General features: G+C 33.3%; 1 protein-coding gene across 1 annotated transcript in view; it reads left to right on the forward strand.

Moving 5' to 3' along the window:
* Positions 1-673: 673 nt before the first annotated feature.
* LOC110116659 (beta-1,6-galactosyltransferase GALT31A) overlaps positions 674-16,328 on the forward strand; it is a 29,586-nt gene continuing 13,931 nt past the window's right edge. The window contains exon 1 of the mRNA XM_020850336.2: positions 674-932. Within this exon, the coding sequence (XP_020705995.1) occupies positions 820-932 (113 nt within the window). The 5' untranslated portion in view covers positions 674-819. The remainder of the gene's footprint in view (positions 933-16,328) is intronic.

A 16,328-nucleotide genomic window follows, 5' to 3' on the forward strand; every position in this document is an offset into this window, starting at 1 on the left:
AGTTGAGAAAATAAAAATAGTTTTTAGTGGGTAGCAGAGTAGTGTCACCACACAGCGCCGTAGCGCTGCATGCTAAATTCAAAATTACTATAGAAAAGAGGCTTAAATGCTGCACCAACGATTTTTTGTACCGCAACGTCCGAATTCCCTGCACAACAGCGTCACAATCTCAACACTGTCACGCTCTAGTTCAAACATAAATTCAAATTTACATCAAAATCATTTTCAAAATGTTATGAATTTAATTTAATTTTTTTTATTTTAAATATGCATCGAGATTCATGTATGATCAATATAATGTTCAATAATGCATCAATATTAATTTTACTCTTTTATTGTGAATTAATTTATATTATATAATAGTTATATTTTTTATTTAGAATAGATATAGATTAAATATATTAATAGTTGCAATTAATTTTTTTAAATTAAAAATATTTTTCTTCTCACATAATAGATAATATATTAAAAAACTTTCAATAAAAATCCTCAATTGTACATATATTCTTGCTAAAATGCTTTGATGTGGAATGTAGAGAGTTCAAATAAAAGTCTCTTTAGGAAACAAATCCATCGTTCCTCGATTCCCATTAATTTCCATCCGCTCCTTTTATTCCTCCGTTTTCTGCATTGCTTGCTTGAAATGCCATCAATGCCTACGGCCCAGTAGCTTTTCGTGTGCTCCCGCCCCGATTGTGGGACTTGGAGGAGCCTTGTGATGTGAAAGGCTGGACCTTTGTTCTTTTCCTCTAATGGCGACAGCTGCTTCGGTTGGTGCTTGAGGGCGAGGCCATTTAAGTAGAGGTTTTTGGGAGAGTAATGGGAGCCATTCTAGTGACGAGGCACCAGAGGGTGATGGGTGGAGTCTCAAAGAGAATGGTCTGCTTCCTCTGCATCTCTTGCTTCTGCCTTGGGGTTTTATTGGTGAACAGGTGCGTCTTCTGCTATGTTCAGTCTATACATTGTATACGCTTGGCATGGTTTTCTGGATTTGTATTATGGTTGATTTTTTTGACTGAGGTGATCTGAATCAGCAGATGAAGGACTTTGCAGTAGAAAGGTATATTCTTGGAGGAAGGCTTGGAAGTAGAGAGTTTTAGTGCCTCTTGGTTATCATTTTTTTCTTTTGGGGCTTATATTTCTGCCCCTCAGCTCAGCGGGAAGAAAAAAAATGCGTTATTTACTTATTTATAAGTAATTAAAAGGACGTTGTTGTGTCTTTGTTTGAACATCTGAGGCTTCTTAGCTCTGTTGTTGCACTCGCCACAGTTGGAGGAGCTGGATTTGTGCCTTCTTGGCTTTGTCGTCACAGTAACGAACATGAGTCCCTAGATCAGGCTGGGGATTTTTCTGCGGGATCATTTCATTGGGTCGCTTGATTGAATGTAGTTGAACTTTTCAACCCATCACCAATCTTCGCAAAATTCTCAGAAAGTGATTTCATTATCACATTTAACATAAGTGTGTAAATGTAATCATCTTTCGCTAAAATGTACTTTCTATTTACAAGCAACTAAATGAGCCCTCACTCCTTAGTTGGGTAAAAATTTGCTTCAAGTGGTAAACATACAAGAAAATGTTCTTGAGCATTTCTCGGAGGTCCTGGAATGAGAATTCCTCCCAATATTTATAGAGAACAATATGGCAAAGTTATAAATATATGGAAACCACTGCCCTTGGAGTATTCAGAGTAAATTATTGGATTTTCCAATATTGTTAAGTTATGGCACATCACATATAGGTGACTTTTTAGCAAGAGCTTACCTATTTCTTTTATAGTTAAGTTAGGTTACAGTGCATCGCTTATGGGGAATGCTGTAACAGTAGCATAATTCAAATTTGAATTCATCTTAGTAGTTTTGATATAATTTTTACTGTTGGCTATCTACCTAACATCAACCTTCAGTCTTTACTTTATAACTTGGGACAGGCAATGAAGGTTTTGAATACTGTCAAAAGTACAAAATGATAATCATAATATTAAATTATGATGGTAAAATAATGGATTTTGAAGTTCCAGTTGCATTCAAACTCCAAAAATCTTGGTAAATATATTTTTAAACCAATACAATTAAGCTTCTTAAGTTTGTAGCATGTATGGCCTAACAATACCCTTATTTACGTTCAATTTATTTTGTAGGTTTGTCATCGTCCATGCTATCTTGTTGATCATTAGATTTATAATCCTCGGCCTCTTTTTTGTTTTCCTTAGATCATCTTTGTCATCTTCAAGCTTTACTATTATGAAAATTAAGTTATTGCACTTACATTTGATTGGCTTATTTAAAAAGATGCATTCTTATTTCTCCACATTTTTATGATCTTTTTTGTTGACCTCGATTTTCGTTCGAGTACAATCGAGCACATTCGATCGACTTAATTAGACCTCGTCGAGCCCAATTCGTGCTCGAATTGGCTCGAATTGATTAAAATTAGACTCGACCATATTCATTCAAGCCCGAATAGTTTGTTTTGACCGCAATGAGTTCAATTTGATCCAAATTGATTTCAATTTGAGTTTTATTTAATTAAATTGATCGAGCCTAATCCGATTTTTAAATCAGGCCAATTTGAGTCAAATTCACATCCAAACCCAACTCAAATCAGCCTAAACCAATTCTAATTAAATTCCAATTACTTTTTAATCAATTTGAATCCCATATAAAATTAGGAATTTAATCGAATGGTTTGAGTTAAATCGGTGCTCTGACCTGAGCTCTTCACTTGACGTCCGCGATCTTCAGCAGTCGAGGCAGAGATATGAAGTTCTGTTCGCGTGTATGCCAATGACTGTCATGAGATGCATGAAATGGGCGGGCTTCCTTTTTAGGGCAGCGGCATGCATTTGCTCCAGGCGTGAGAGGCTCTCCCCATTGGACTCCACGACTCCAGCTCCCTCTTGGTCTCCTAATTTTCTCCATTTGAACATCCCAGACGGAACCCCTCTCCTCTGCCTCCAAGCATTCGCAAAACCCCTTCTCTGGTTCGCGAATCTTCAGCGCTCGGAAACTCCCATTCGTGAGTCTCCGACGTTCGCCTCCCTCCCTCTCTCGTCGTCTCCCTGGTTCGCACACCTCAGAGGCCGAAACCGACCGCAGCTTTCACCACCTTCAACTCCGCCTGGGTCTAGGCCGACGCCGCCGATCAGCTCTAGTTGTTGCCCCTTTCTTCTTTCTTGCAAGATAAGTCTCTTCCCTTCCTTCTTCTCATTCTTCTTCTTCTCTTCCTCCTTCCTCTTCTTCTTCTGCTTCTTCTCATTCTTCCTTTTCCTAAATCTCCTATCATTCTTTCTCATTTTCTTCTTCCTATTCTACTCCTTTTTCTTCTTCATCTTCTTTCTCTTCTTCTCCCACTACTTTTCTCCCTCCCTCCTCTCATTCTTGATTTACACCTACATAACTTGTGGTTTTGTGTTGAGAGATCAAATGGTTTTGTTTTAGAACTTATATTTTGATATTGTTTAGTCTGTACATTTGAGCTTAAATTATTTATTTCTGATAATGTCGTGGTGAACTTTAAGTGGTTATGATTACTCTTCGCCATTCTAAAAGCTTGGCCAAGCTTATGTGAGCTACTTCGTGATTGGTTTAGCTAAATATGTTTATGAGTCCTCTTTCTTTTAAAGTGTGAAGTATGACCCTCACATTGATTTTCTCCATGATTTCTTGTAGTATCGTATGCTAATTGCTCTGTGAAATGCCTTAGTAGAGTAGCATGATGAGACATTTGGTTATGCTTGTGCCGAAATCTTATGTGAAGACTTTGGTACGAGTTTTATGTCTTTTTCTTGCGTATAAACATATTGGTAGCAACACTACAATGATAATCATCATTACAATACGTGTATGTTTAGCCACTACTTGAATCATGTCGAGAGAAATAGTTTATATCTCATCAATCGCACATGATCGTATTTAGACATTTTAACTTATATGCTATGTGGTTCTGGCAAACTTTGACAGATTTTCATGCACTACTCCATGGATTATTTTTGTCAATTGCTGTCGTATACCTTTGAACCTTGATATAGACATTTGAACACGATGTTATGAAAATCTTGGTGGTTAAGGTTTTGTCTCATCATGAGAATTGAATGTGATATACTCCCTTATACAGTTTTATGCATATTTGCTTAAGTTCTTTAAAAAAATAGGGAAATCGAAATCTGAAGCTTATTCTTTTTGCTTAGAGAAGAGATGATTGCAATATGCATGCATGTAAAATTAATGCCTCTTGTATATGAAAGTTTGCTCCTATATTGATTTATATGTCACAATGGTCACTACATTTGGAGTTAGACTTGTTATTGAAATGAAGAGCTACATTGTTACCGCCTCATTTTTCCTTTGTGATTAATGTATAGTTATTTCTTCCAATAGTTGAGATGAAGTGTTGTGGCTCCTGAATGCCATGTGTGTTTAATTCCAATTATGAATGCATCTTAAATTTGCACCAGTTTGTTAGATAGCATCATATTTATTCATATACCTTTGGTGAGCATGTGAATGTTTAGAAATGTTGGAAAACCTTCATGGACTCTAAATGTGAGTTTGTTTTCTTTTTAGGAACCAAATGCTATACTGCTTTGTCTTAGTTTCAATTTTTGAGATTAAGATCATTCAATGTGCAAGGCGGGTCTCTTTACCTTGAAAGGTTTGATAATCTCATTTGGGAGGGTGTTTGGAATGGCTAAGAGCATTCATGTGCCTTTTATCTTAGTGGCAAGCATTTATAGTTATCTTGTAAAACGTATTTGGAACTATATTCTTTTGGAGAAGTGGCAGTTTCTTAGTTATATGAATTATATATTTGTAAGTTTCTTCTCTTAAAACCTTTGTTGGCGAGTAGCATGAGGGATGAAAAGTATAGTTTTTTATTTGACTTAGGCTTCGAACTATTTTGGGAACGAGTTATATGCAGTTTTTTCACTGGTTTTCTATTCCAAATTATTTTGGAGATGTGATTATATGCAGATTTTTACTGTTTTTGTGTTTCGAACTGTTTTGGAAATAAGCTATATGCAGATTTTGACTGTTTTATGCATTATAAGCCATCTTGGGATAAGTTATATGCAGATTTTAATCGATTTTATGCTCCAAACTATTTTAAAAATAGATTGTGTGCAGTTTTTACTAGTTTTGTGCTCAAAACTGATTTGGAGATGAGTTGGAGGTATATTTTTATTTGTTTTAAATTTCAAATTATTTCAGGAATCGATTGGACGCATATTTTCATTTGTTTCATGCTCCGAACTATCTTAAAATGAGATATTCGCATTCCTAGCATCACGAGTAGGTGGGAGATTTATTACATACTTGCACTTTGTTGATATTCACTCAATATGAAAAGCTTTGTGGATTTTACTTCTATTCATGTAAATGTGGTATATAGATGATATTTGAGAATACATTTTTTTGAGGAAGCATTGGAGAATCATGTCTCTTGTATGTCGTCAAATAATTTGCTCCCGTCATTTCTTTGCAAATATTTATATTTATTGAAAAGCCTTATGAATGTTTTATAACAAAGCATTTTATTACGTTTTTGTGGTTATACCTCACCCCAAAAGAGAGAGCACTTGATCATTTTGTTTGTGTCGGAAAGAGTTTTGGTGGGTTGCTTTTGAAAGCCTTTTCATTTGAAAATTTTTTTACAAGTTTTTTTTTGAAATTTAGAGCTTTATGATTAACCTTGGGTTGAAAGTCTCTTTGATGTCTTTTTGGAACGAATGATCTTATTTATGTGAGTTATTTTTCTTCTCTTTGTGTTTGCTCATAGAGTTGAGTTTTGGATGAATGTGGTGGTTGGAAAGAAAGCTTGTTTTGATTGTAATTTTGAGAGGTTGCTTTCCGTTTATCATTTTGAGGTTTATTTATGAAATAATAAATATAATTGAGTTTGGGATTATTCGAGTGTTTTATTTGGAACGTGAGGACAACAAATGACATCAAAAAGATATTTTCTCTTATTCATATTATATTGAATTGGAGAGAAGGACGCTTTAGAGGCATCTTGACTTTGAAAAAACATGCCCAATACTAAGATGCCTACATTCATTTTATTATTTTGATTTTTTATTCCTTTTTTATTACATTTTATCTCATTTTTCTTTGCTTTTAGTCTTTTTGCCGCTTCTCTACTTATGATTTAAGATTGAATGCTCTCAAAAAATGAAAAGATTTAAATGACAAGTGGCTCATTTGATATGCAAACAATAAAAAGGTATATTCTTAGTTAATTGCATTTTTATTTTTGTTATTATTTGCTTATTATATAGAATGTGCTCTAATACACATTTTTTATGTTGTTGCGAGGTTCTTTTGGAAAGCGAAAATGAAAGAGCTTTGGAGCACTAGGCGAAGGAGCATGGACAGTCGGATTCGAGCATCAGTCGCCCCCATTCAGTCTGGTGGGGGTGCTACGGGCGGAACCACCGGGTCATAGCCTCCGGTGCTGTAAGTCTACTTAAACTTAAAAAGCTTTTAGGGGCCCTGATGGTTGTACGCTCCCTACTTTTTAGGATCCTGTAGAAACTTCATTTTATAATTAGGATTATTTTTCTTCAGTTTTAAATTCCTAAACCTATTGACATACATACAAACGTCCTAAGGGTTAGAAACAAAACTTCTTTTAGTCCCATAACTTTAATGATACATAAGGACAAAAATTAAAAACTGAGTCTTAGATAACATAGACTTAGGGTGTATGCTCCTTATAAGATAGATATATCAAAACATAAATTTAGTGACACGTTTTTTTAGGTTTATTGTATTTTAATTTACTAATAATCAATCAATCAAATTAACCTTAATTCAACTCTTAAAAATGCACTAAAATGCTTAATTTGTATTCAAATTATAATTAATATTTCATAACCATTAAAATGTAAATCTAAATCAAATTAAACGAGTTTAGTAATCAACTTTTAACCAACATAAAGTTTAAAAGATGTATATTAAACTTTCATAACTCATTATGATAAAAGACTTCTAAAGAAGTTGATTATTTGATTCGTTGAATTTAATTTAGGTTTTACATTTTAATGATTATATAATATTAATTATGATTTGAATATAAATTAAGTGTTTTAGTATATTTTTAAGAGTTGAATTAAGGTTAATTTGATTGGTTAATTATTAGTAGATTAAAATATACTAAACCTAAAAAAATGTGTCACTAAATTTATGTTTTGATGTCTATATCCTATAAGGAGCATACATCATAAGTTTATGCTATATAAGTTTCGGTCCTTAATTTTTGTCCTTATGTGTCACTAAAGTTATTGAACTAAAAGAAGTTTTGTTTCTAACCCTTAGGACGTTCGTACGTATGTCAATAAGTTTAGGAATCTAAAACAGAAGAAAAATAATCCTAATTATAAAATGAAGTTTCTACAGAGTCCTAAAAGGTATGAAGCGTACAGCCATCAGGGCCCCTAAAGGCTTTCTAAGTTTAAGGAGACTTATAACACCGGGTGGTTCCGCCCGTAGCGCTCCCACCAGACTGAATGGGGGCGACTGATGCTCGGATTTGATTGTCCATGCTCCTTCGCTTAGTGCTCCAAAGCTCATTTCTTTTCGCTTTTCAAAAGCACATCGCAGTGACACAAAAAAAGACATATTAGAGCAAATTCTATATGATAAGCAAATAATAACGAAAATAAAAATGCAATTAACTAAGAACGTATCTTTTTGTTGTTTGCATACCAAGTGAGTCACTTGTCATTTAAATTTTTTCATTTTTTGTGAGAATTCAATTTTAAAGCATAAGTAAAAAAGTGGCAGAAAGAGTAAAAGCAAAGAAAAATGCGACAAAATGCAATAAAAAGAAAGGAATGAAAAATCAAAATAATAAAAGGAATGTAGGCATCTTACTTTTGGGTATGCTTCTTCAAAGCCAAACATGCCTCTAAAGCGTCATTCACTCCAATTCAATATAATATGAATAAGAGAGAAGGTGCTTTTGATGTCATTTGTTGTCCCCACGTTTCAAACAAAGCTCTCGAATAATACCCATCTCAATTACAGCTACTATTTCATAAATAAATCTAAAAATGATAAAAGGAAAGCAAGCTCTCAAAATTACAATCAAAACAAGCTTTCTTTCCAACCACCATATTCATCCAAAACTCAACTCTAGGAGCAAACACTAAGAGAGAAAAAATAACTCATATAAGCAAGATCATTCGTTCCGAAAAGACATTAAAAATACTTTCAACCCAAGGCTAATCATAAAGCTCTAAATTCCAAAAAAGATTTGTGAAAAATTTTTCAAATAACATGGCATATAAAACCTCTTTCAAAAACAACCCATCAAAACTCTTTCCGACACAAAAAATAATCAAGTGCTCTCTCTTTTGACATGGGGTAGAACCACAAAAACTTTATAAAACTCTTTGTTATAAAACATTCATAAGGTTTTTCAATAAATACAAATATTTACAAAGAAATAACGAGAGCAAATTATTTGACGACATATAAGAGATATGATTCTCCAATGCTTCTCCAAAAGAGCGCATTCTCAAAGATCATTTATATACCACATTTGCATGAATAGAAGTAAAATCCACAAAGTTTTAAATATTGAGCGAACATCAACAAAATGCAAGTATGTAATAAATATTCTACCTACTCATGATGCTAGGAATGCGAATATCTCATTTTAAGATAGTTTGAAGCACGAAACAAATGAAAATATTCGTCCAATCGATTCATGAAATAGTTTGAAACATAAATTAAGTAAAAATCTACCTCCAACTCATCTCCAAATCAATTTGGAGCACAAAATTAGTGAAAAACTGCACACAATCTATTTTTAAAATAGTTTGGAGCGCAAAATCAATAAAAATCTGCATATAACTTATCCCAAGATGGCTTATAACGCATAAAACAGTCAAAATCTGCGTATAGCTTATTCCAAAATAGTTCGGAATACAAAAACAGTAAAAATCTGCATATAATTACATCTCCAAAATGATTTGGAACACAAAACCAGTGAAAAAACTGCACATAACTAGTTCTCAAAATAGTTCAAAGCCCAAGTCAAATAAAAAACTGTATTTTTCATCCCTCATGCTACTCGCCAACAAGGGTTTTAAGAGAAGAAACTTACAAATATATAATCAAAGGAAATTCAACAATCACTAGAAAATTAAAGCAAATAACAAAGAGTAAAATCAAAGGAAAGCAATACAATAACAACAACATCAAGCCTTTATCCCACTACGTGGGGTCGGCTACATGAATCCTTTTTCTCCATTGTGTCCTATTAAAAGTCAAATTCTCATTTAAATCTAATAAAGAAAGGTCATTCATAATATTTTCTAACAAAGTCTTTTTAGGTCTACCCCTACCTTTTTTAACATAAGTCAAATCTAATACCTCCACTCTCCTAACCGGGTCATCAGAAGGCCGCCGTTTTATGTGACAAAGCAATAAGGAAGAATAATCAAAGATAGGGAGATCATCTATCTGCCTGACCACATGGTAACAACAGAATAGAAGAAGGGATTTTATGCAAACACGAGCAAAAAAACAAGATAATATAATAAAAAAAAACTAGGGCAGACATAATAGTACCCTGGAGCAGATGTCTACAAAGATAGGAAGAGGACAAGGAACACTCAACTATCACCCGGCGCATATGCCAAGGTGATACGAAGAGGACAAGAAACACTCAACTATCACCGTGCGCATATGCCGAGGCGACGAGAAGAGGACAAGAAGCACTCAATTATCACCCGACGCATATGTCGAGGTGATGAGAAGAGGATAAGAAACACTCAACTATCACCCGGCGCATATGTCAAGATGATGAGAAAAGGACAAGAAACACTCAACTATCACCCGGCGCATATGTCGAGGCGATGAGGATAGGACAAGAAACACTCAATTATCATCTGGCAAATATGTGCGTGGTGCTGTGAGAAAAACAAAGAGGTAAGTAATTCATCATCTAAGAAATCTCAAGCTTATATTTTAGTTACCACATGGTAGAAGATAAATCGTCGTGGTCATGCGTAATCCAAATATAAGTAGAATTTCCTTAGGTAAAATTGAAATCATGTACAACATGAAGCAATCGACTAATGTATATCTCTCTAAATAAGGAGGAGCATACAAACAACCAAGTGGAATGAATAATTTCATACTAAAAAAGGGATAATAAAAGTGGCGAAGAGACACACTTGCCACTAAGAACCACAATCACATCAAGGATCAATAATTATTAAAGGAATCTCAGTAACACTCATACTAACTGATGAGATCCTGTGAGAAGTGCAAGCAACATTTATGCATCCCAAGAACTGCTCTTTTAGCTAAGAACAAGCTCTCAAAGGGAAACTATGCCGCTAAAGGAGTTAGGGGATTGACTTTCTACTAGAAGATCAAAATTCACTAAGAAATGTTGTTAACATCTAGAGCAAGATGTATCACATCAATGGCAAGGGAAAACACCATTCCCGCTATAAGGGAATAGTTATAATAAAAGAAGTGAATCCAAGGTCATTTCCTAAGCAATCATAAGGAAGTTTCGAAGGAGAGATAAAGGAGAAAATTTTGGAGGGACTTTTGGCTCTTGGAGTGTAGAACCGGGTTCCACCTGTGACAAGGGCAACCGATTCTGCTCAACTAAGAGCTTCCATCTTTTTTTATTATCATCATATTTTTTGTATAAAATTTTTAAATTCACAGTTATAGATTGTGCATACCTATTCTATTAAAGACAACACATGGTAGAGTGAGCATTTATCATATCCATGAGTTACTCTTAGTATGAAATGCCCTCTAATGACTGTAGCATAAAGAGGGGAATATTGTTGGTTTTGATAACCCAGGCCATATTAGTCACATGAATAAAACTAGGGAGATAGATTATATACATGATATGTAAAGAAATGAGACATTGGCTTTGGTAACTCAGGCCACATTCAACTCATATGAATGAACTGTGGAAGAACAACTATCGTATCACTACCAATAGGAGAAGAAAACTCACATATGGACATTGGATCAACATCACCAAACCTGACTAACACAGGTGGGCATGGACCTAGTATCACCTCTGAAAAATAGATTTGAATTAGGGACATTGGATCAATATCACCACATCTGATTAACCTAGGTGGGCATGGACCCGATATCACCTTTAGAAAGTGAATTGGAATTAGGGATACTAGATCAACCTCACCACACCTGATTAACCTAGGTGGGTATGGACCCAGTATCACCTCTGGAAAATTAGTTTGAATTAGGGATATTGGATCAACATCACCACACTTGATTAACCTAGGTGGGTATGGACCCAGTATCACCTCTTAAAAGGGGATTTGAATTATTGGTTTTGATATCCCAAACAACGCTTGGGGTGACAAGCAAAATTGGATAGAACAACCCCTCACAAAGGGGGGGGGGACAAATCAAGAGTTTTATGTGCTAACACCAATATGATTGGTGTGCACAAATATAAATACAAATATCCCTACGACATATTAGCATTTTCCCTTTAAGGATAGTCTTATACTCTTCGAAGCGAACATCGTGTGGTAGATGACAAATCGTCGTGGCCACACAGACTGCCGAAAAGTAAGAAGGATCCTTTCAAGGAGTACGAATACAGAGGGATATTTACAGGAGGTAGGAAGGTTCGTTAGTCTGTAGCGAACAATCAGCACTAGTGGAAGAAGTGTCAGAAGATTTTTGATGGGAATTCTCGACTATCTTTCCTCACATCTGATGGGGAATATGTTGCTTACTAGTAGTCTGACGTCGGAAGTTTCCTTCCTCGTCTGAACTACTATCAACAACTAATCCATCTTTAGGTATCAAGTACCTACAAAGGGTAGGAAGGCGTCGGGGTCTGCTCGGCGGTCTCAGGGTGAGAGAGCCGAGTGAACACAGAAACCGGACGGGAATAAGAGAATTTAATAAGGTACGAAATAGCCTAAAAGGCCAGAAGGAAAGGGACCAAAGCTAGAGGAAACCCTAGCTAAGAAGGGAACCTAACTAAAAAAAAGACCCTATTTAAGAGTAGGATGAACCTAATCTAAGCAGTACCAAACCTAGAGTGCACACAAGAGAGGATAATATAACATTCGAAGATGGAGAAACCTGTGGGTCTCCGAAATGATTATGCTCATGAGGTTCGAAAACAAAGGCCTACGATCGTTTTGTCCTACGGGATAGTGCGGTCGTACCCTTTGTATTCGAACCCCATAAGCAGAATCCTTTCGGAGACCCACACTTTTCACATCATTTAATGTCAAGTTATTCTTATCATAACTTATCTCTATTCAATATTTGAATTGTTAGCACCCTCGTTAAAATCATGGGAATGCGCATTCCTCACTATCTTGCATCTTAGATAAAGACGCTTTCATAAGCATTCCTTATTAATGACACCTACTTGGAGTTTGTTAAAGGTTATATGTCTTACTTTCCTCACTCAAGCTCTTAGGAGGGTGCCCAACTCAACTGTAACAATATGAAATCTAAATTAATGTATTTGCTTATATCAAATTTTGATTACACTCTAGTTTCTGAGCTATAAGAATAATTTGTTCTCTCTTTCTCTTTTTTTTTTAATTCCTCTACATATGTTCACATTATGTTTCATTTATATGAGAACATTTTTTCACATTCACCTTGACAGCCTAACACATAAATTTTCTATGATTTATGATAGTTATGCGACATACTTTTAGATGGTGGGAAAAGACTGACCAAAACATCACTCCCAAACCCTTGAGACTTGAATATGATTTTCAAATTTTAGAAATATTATTTTCATTGATATATATTCATATTTCATTAAGATAATAAACATCTTGACTAATTATGAGAATCAATAAAAGAAATCTTCTTAAAATATGTAAGGTTAAACTTCCTAAATAAAGGTGAGAGTATCTTTTAAAAATTTGATAGTCTATACTTTCTTGGCTCAAGGAGAGAATCTCTTTAATATTTGAAATTTTTACCAACCTTTCTAGATTCTAGCTACCTTTATCCTAAATTTATAGGAGTATATGACATGCAAGGAGACCTCTAATTATATCAATTTTAAAGGCTATTTATCATGATTACTAATTTTATCTTTTTTTATTTAATTTATTTTCTTTGACAATATGTGTCAACCATATGAGGATTAGTGAAAATATTTTAAGAGTTAAAACTATTTGGGAACTATAGTAATCAATTCAAATTAAGGATTCTATAAAATTAATTAAATATTTAATTGAATCCTTTAAATTTGAGTGATATTATTTGTTTTCAAATTATGAGAGATCTTGAGGGGCTACTATTATAGCCTATGGATAAACTTTTAGGAAAAATTATGGTTTATTTTCTTGTGTGTATCTCTCATTTTTTTAGAACAACTAATGTACTTTTATACACTAATTGATTCAATTAAAAAAAAAAAACTTTGATCTTTTACAAAATTGATTTCTACAAAGACTTGGTGTTATCAACTTTTGGATTGATTGATAAATCAATCATAGTTAATGGTGAAGACAACAACTTGATTTATGTCCTTTTAGGGTGATGGTGAAAGGGTTATTTAGGTCATTGTGAAATGGGTATTCACTATTCAGGATTTGATAAATTTGGTGTTGAAATTTTTAGGATATTAAATGGAAGCTTTTCTTGCGAGAAAAAAAGGGAGGAACTTCAACTCAAAGGTTTGCGATATTAGGGAATTAATATAATTTTTTTGTTAATTTGGGATTAGTGGTTAAGGATTTGTAATATTTTTAATTTGGTTGCTCACAAGAGAAAATTGACTCTATATTTAGCTTTTGGCTAGGATATCTTTATTAGGCAGTTTAGTCTTTGGGAGATTATGAGAGATACATAGGAATTTTTGCTAGAGTTTTAAAGAGGTTGAATGTATTTTAGGGTTGAGAAAATCTAGTATTGATGTTTTGTAGTGTAAATGAGAATTTTGTTGGGAAAGAGGAGAAATAAAGTAAGAAAAAGTAACGAAGGACTCACTAAGGACTTAAGAGATCAACTACCAAGCTTAACAGAGAAATAGTGCTTCCACTAAATTATTTTCACAAGAATTTTATAAAAAAAAATTTAATTTTATTCAATGATCCAAAAGTATAAAGTGAGATCCTATTTATAGTCTTTTCAAGTTTAGACAATTTTAGAAAACCTTAGGAGTTAATAAAATATTATTACACATGTTGATAATTTATCCTAATACAAAGGGAAAAAAAAAAGAATTAAGATAAAATTTAAAACTTTCAAATTTTGATGTAGTGCCCTTATTTGTTATATTGTATTTAACCTTTATCTTAGTGATGTATCAACTGCATCAGATCTTAAAGAATTATGCTTTTGTAGAGTTAAAGTTCATGTACTCATCAATGAGACTTAGGTCAAGCTTATTATTGTCATCTTTGGTCACCCAAGTGTCCTCAAAGAAGGTTGATCTTTCCATATGACTAAGAATTTGAGTGATTTGCCTATTGATGGGGAGAATTCTTCTAAAATTATGTCGTCAATATCCAAAAAATATGGTGAACGATGAACTTGTTACATTGTACTTGTGTCTTCTATAATAAGATTATCTTGTAAATCTTGAGGTTTAATAATTCTTTGATAAAACATTATATTTTTAATATTGAAAATTGGACTTGTATTTAGAAGAAAGTTTAAGGGAATAAGCATTTAATTCAAATTTCTTAAAAATTTTAAATGTGCCATAAACTTGAGTGTGAAGATTATATGTGGTGGGATAACACTTAGGACGAATTCAAATTGAGTCATGCTCACATTCATTATATTTCTTGGAAGAACATTTAGAATTTATTATATTTGCTTATTTATTATTACTTTTTTTAACTTACTTCTTTACTTGTTTATAAAGATAATGAAATTTCGTGTAAAGGTGAATGCAACATAGGAAAATAAACAATAAAAAATATCTGCTAGATCGATTGATTTCCTTGGGTTATATCTATAAACAACTCTAAAGATATTTTATGAGTTGTTCTAGAAATAGTAATATTATATGCAAATTTAGATGTAGGTAGTACCCAAGTGTCAATATTCTCATTACCTACTAAATACCTTAGTAAGTTGTTTAAGGATCTATTAATAACTTCGTGATCATCCATTTGGGGATAGCAGATGAAAATTTTGATTATGTTCCAAATAATTTTGATAATGTTTTTCAAAATATATAAAACAAATCTAGCATTCCTCTTTGAAATTCTTATTGATGGTAAGCCATGATATTTAATAATTTCCTTAAAGAAAAGTTTGGTTATATGGGAAGCATCATTAATTTTTGAACAAGGTAAGAAGTGTGGTATTTCAAAAAACTTATCAAAAACTACAAATGTTTATCATGTCCATGAGGAGTTATTGGCAATCTTAAAATAAATCAAGTATAGGTCCTCCCAAGATCGATAGGGGACATGAAGTGCAATGTACTTGCTAATTTTTGCTTAGTTTTGTCAAATTTGTAAGTGAGACAACAGACAAGGATGCACTCAACATCTCTTTTTAAGGAAGGCTAAAAAACCTTAATTCTATCATCTCAATAGTTCTATCTTTTCTAAAGTATCTCGTTGTACTCTCAGAATGAAGCTTAGTGATTAGAAAATCTCAAAGAGATGATTAGGAATAGAAATCTTATTTTCTTAATTAAAATAGCCATGAAGAATATAAATGATGTTAGTCAGAGTAAGAGATTTATCCATGTGTCATAATAAAGAGGGTATGAAGTATAGTCTTTTTTTTTTAAATAGTGATTTATAATTTTAAGGAAGAGAATGACTAAAGTGACTCTGGATAATGCTTTGGTAGTTTTATTTTCCGTACTTGGTTTGTATTTCAAGGTGAAAGAATAATATTGAAGAAATTTGACCCATTTTGTATGTTTGTGATTAATTTTTTTTTGGGTGTTGATATACTTAAGGGCATGATGGTTAGAATATAGGAAAATCTATGTATAATAGGTATTGTCTCTAGTATGTAAAGGATTAGATAATAGCGTAAAATTTTTAATCATGAATTGAGTAGTGTTACTTGACCTCATTTAATTTTTCAGTAAAATAAGCAATATGATGATTATCTTAATTGAGCACTCCACCTATGCAAGTCTTAGAGGTATTACTAGGTATTTAAATGGTTTGACAAAGCCAAGCAACCAAAAGGACATCTGAAGAGGTCATGAGGACTTTAATTGATCAAATGTCTTGGCAGTATTAGTTTTCCATACTAAATTATCCTTTTTAAGAATGTCTGTGATTGAGAGGCTATAATAATGCTAAAGTCTTTAATAAATATATTATAAAATGTGGCCAATCCATAAAA

The sequence above is a fragment of the Dendrobium catenatum genome, unplaced genomic scaffold (assembly GCF_001605985.2).
Source record: "Dendrobium catenatum unplaced genomic scaffold, ASM160598v2 fragScaff_scaffold_793, whole genome shotgun sequence".
NCBI lineage: Eukaryota > Viridiplantae > Streptophyta > Magnoliopsida > Asparagales > Orchidaceae > Dendrobium > Dendrobium catenatum.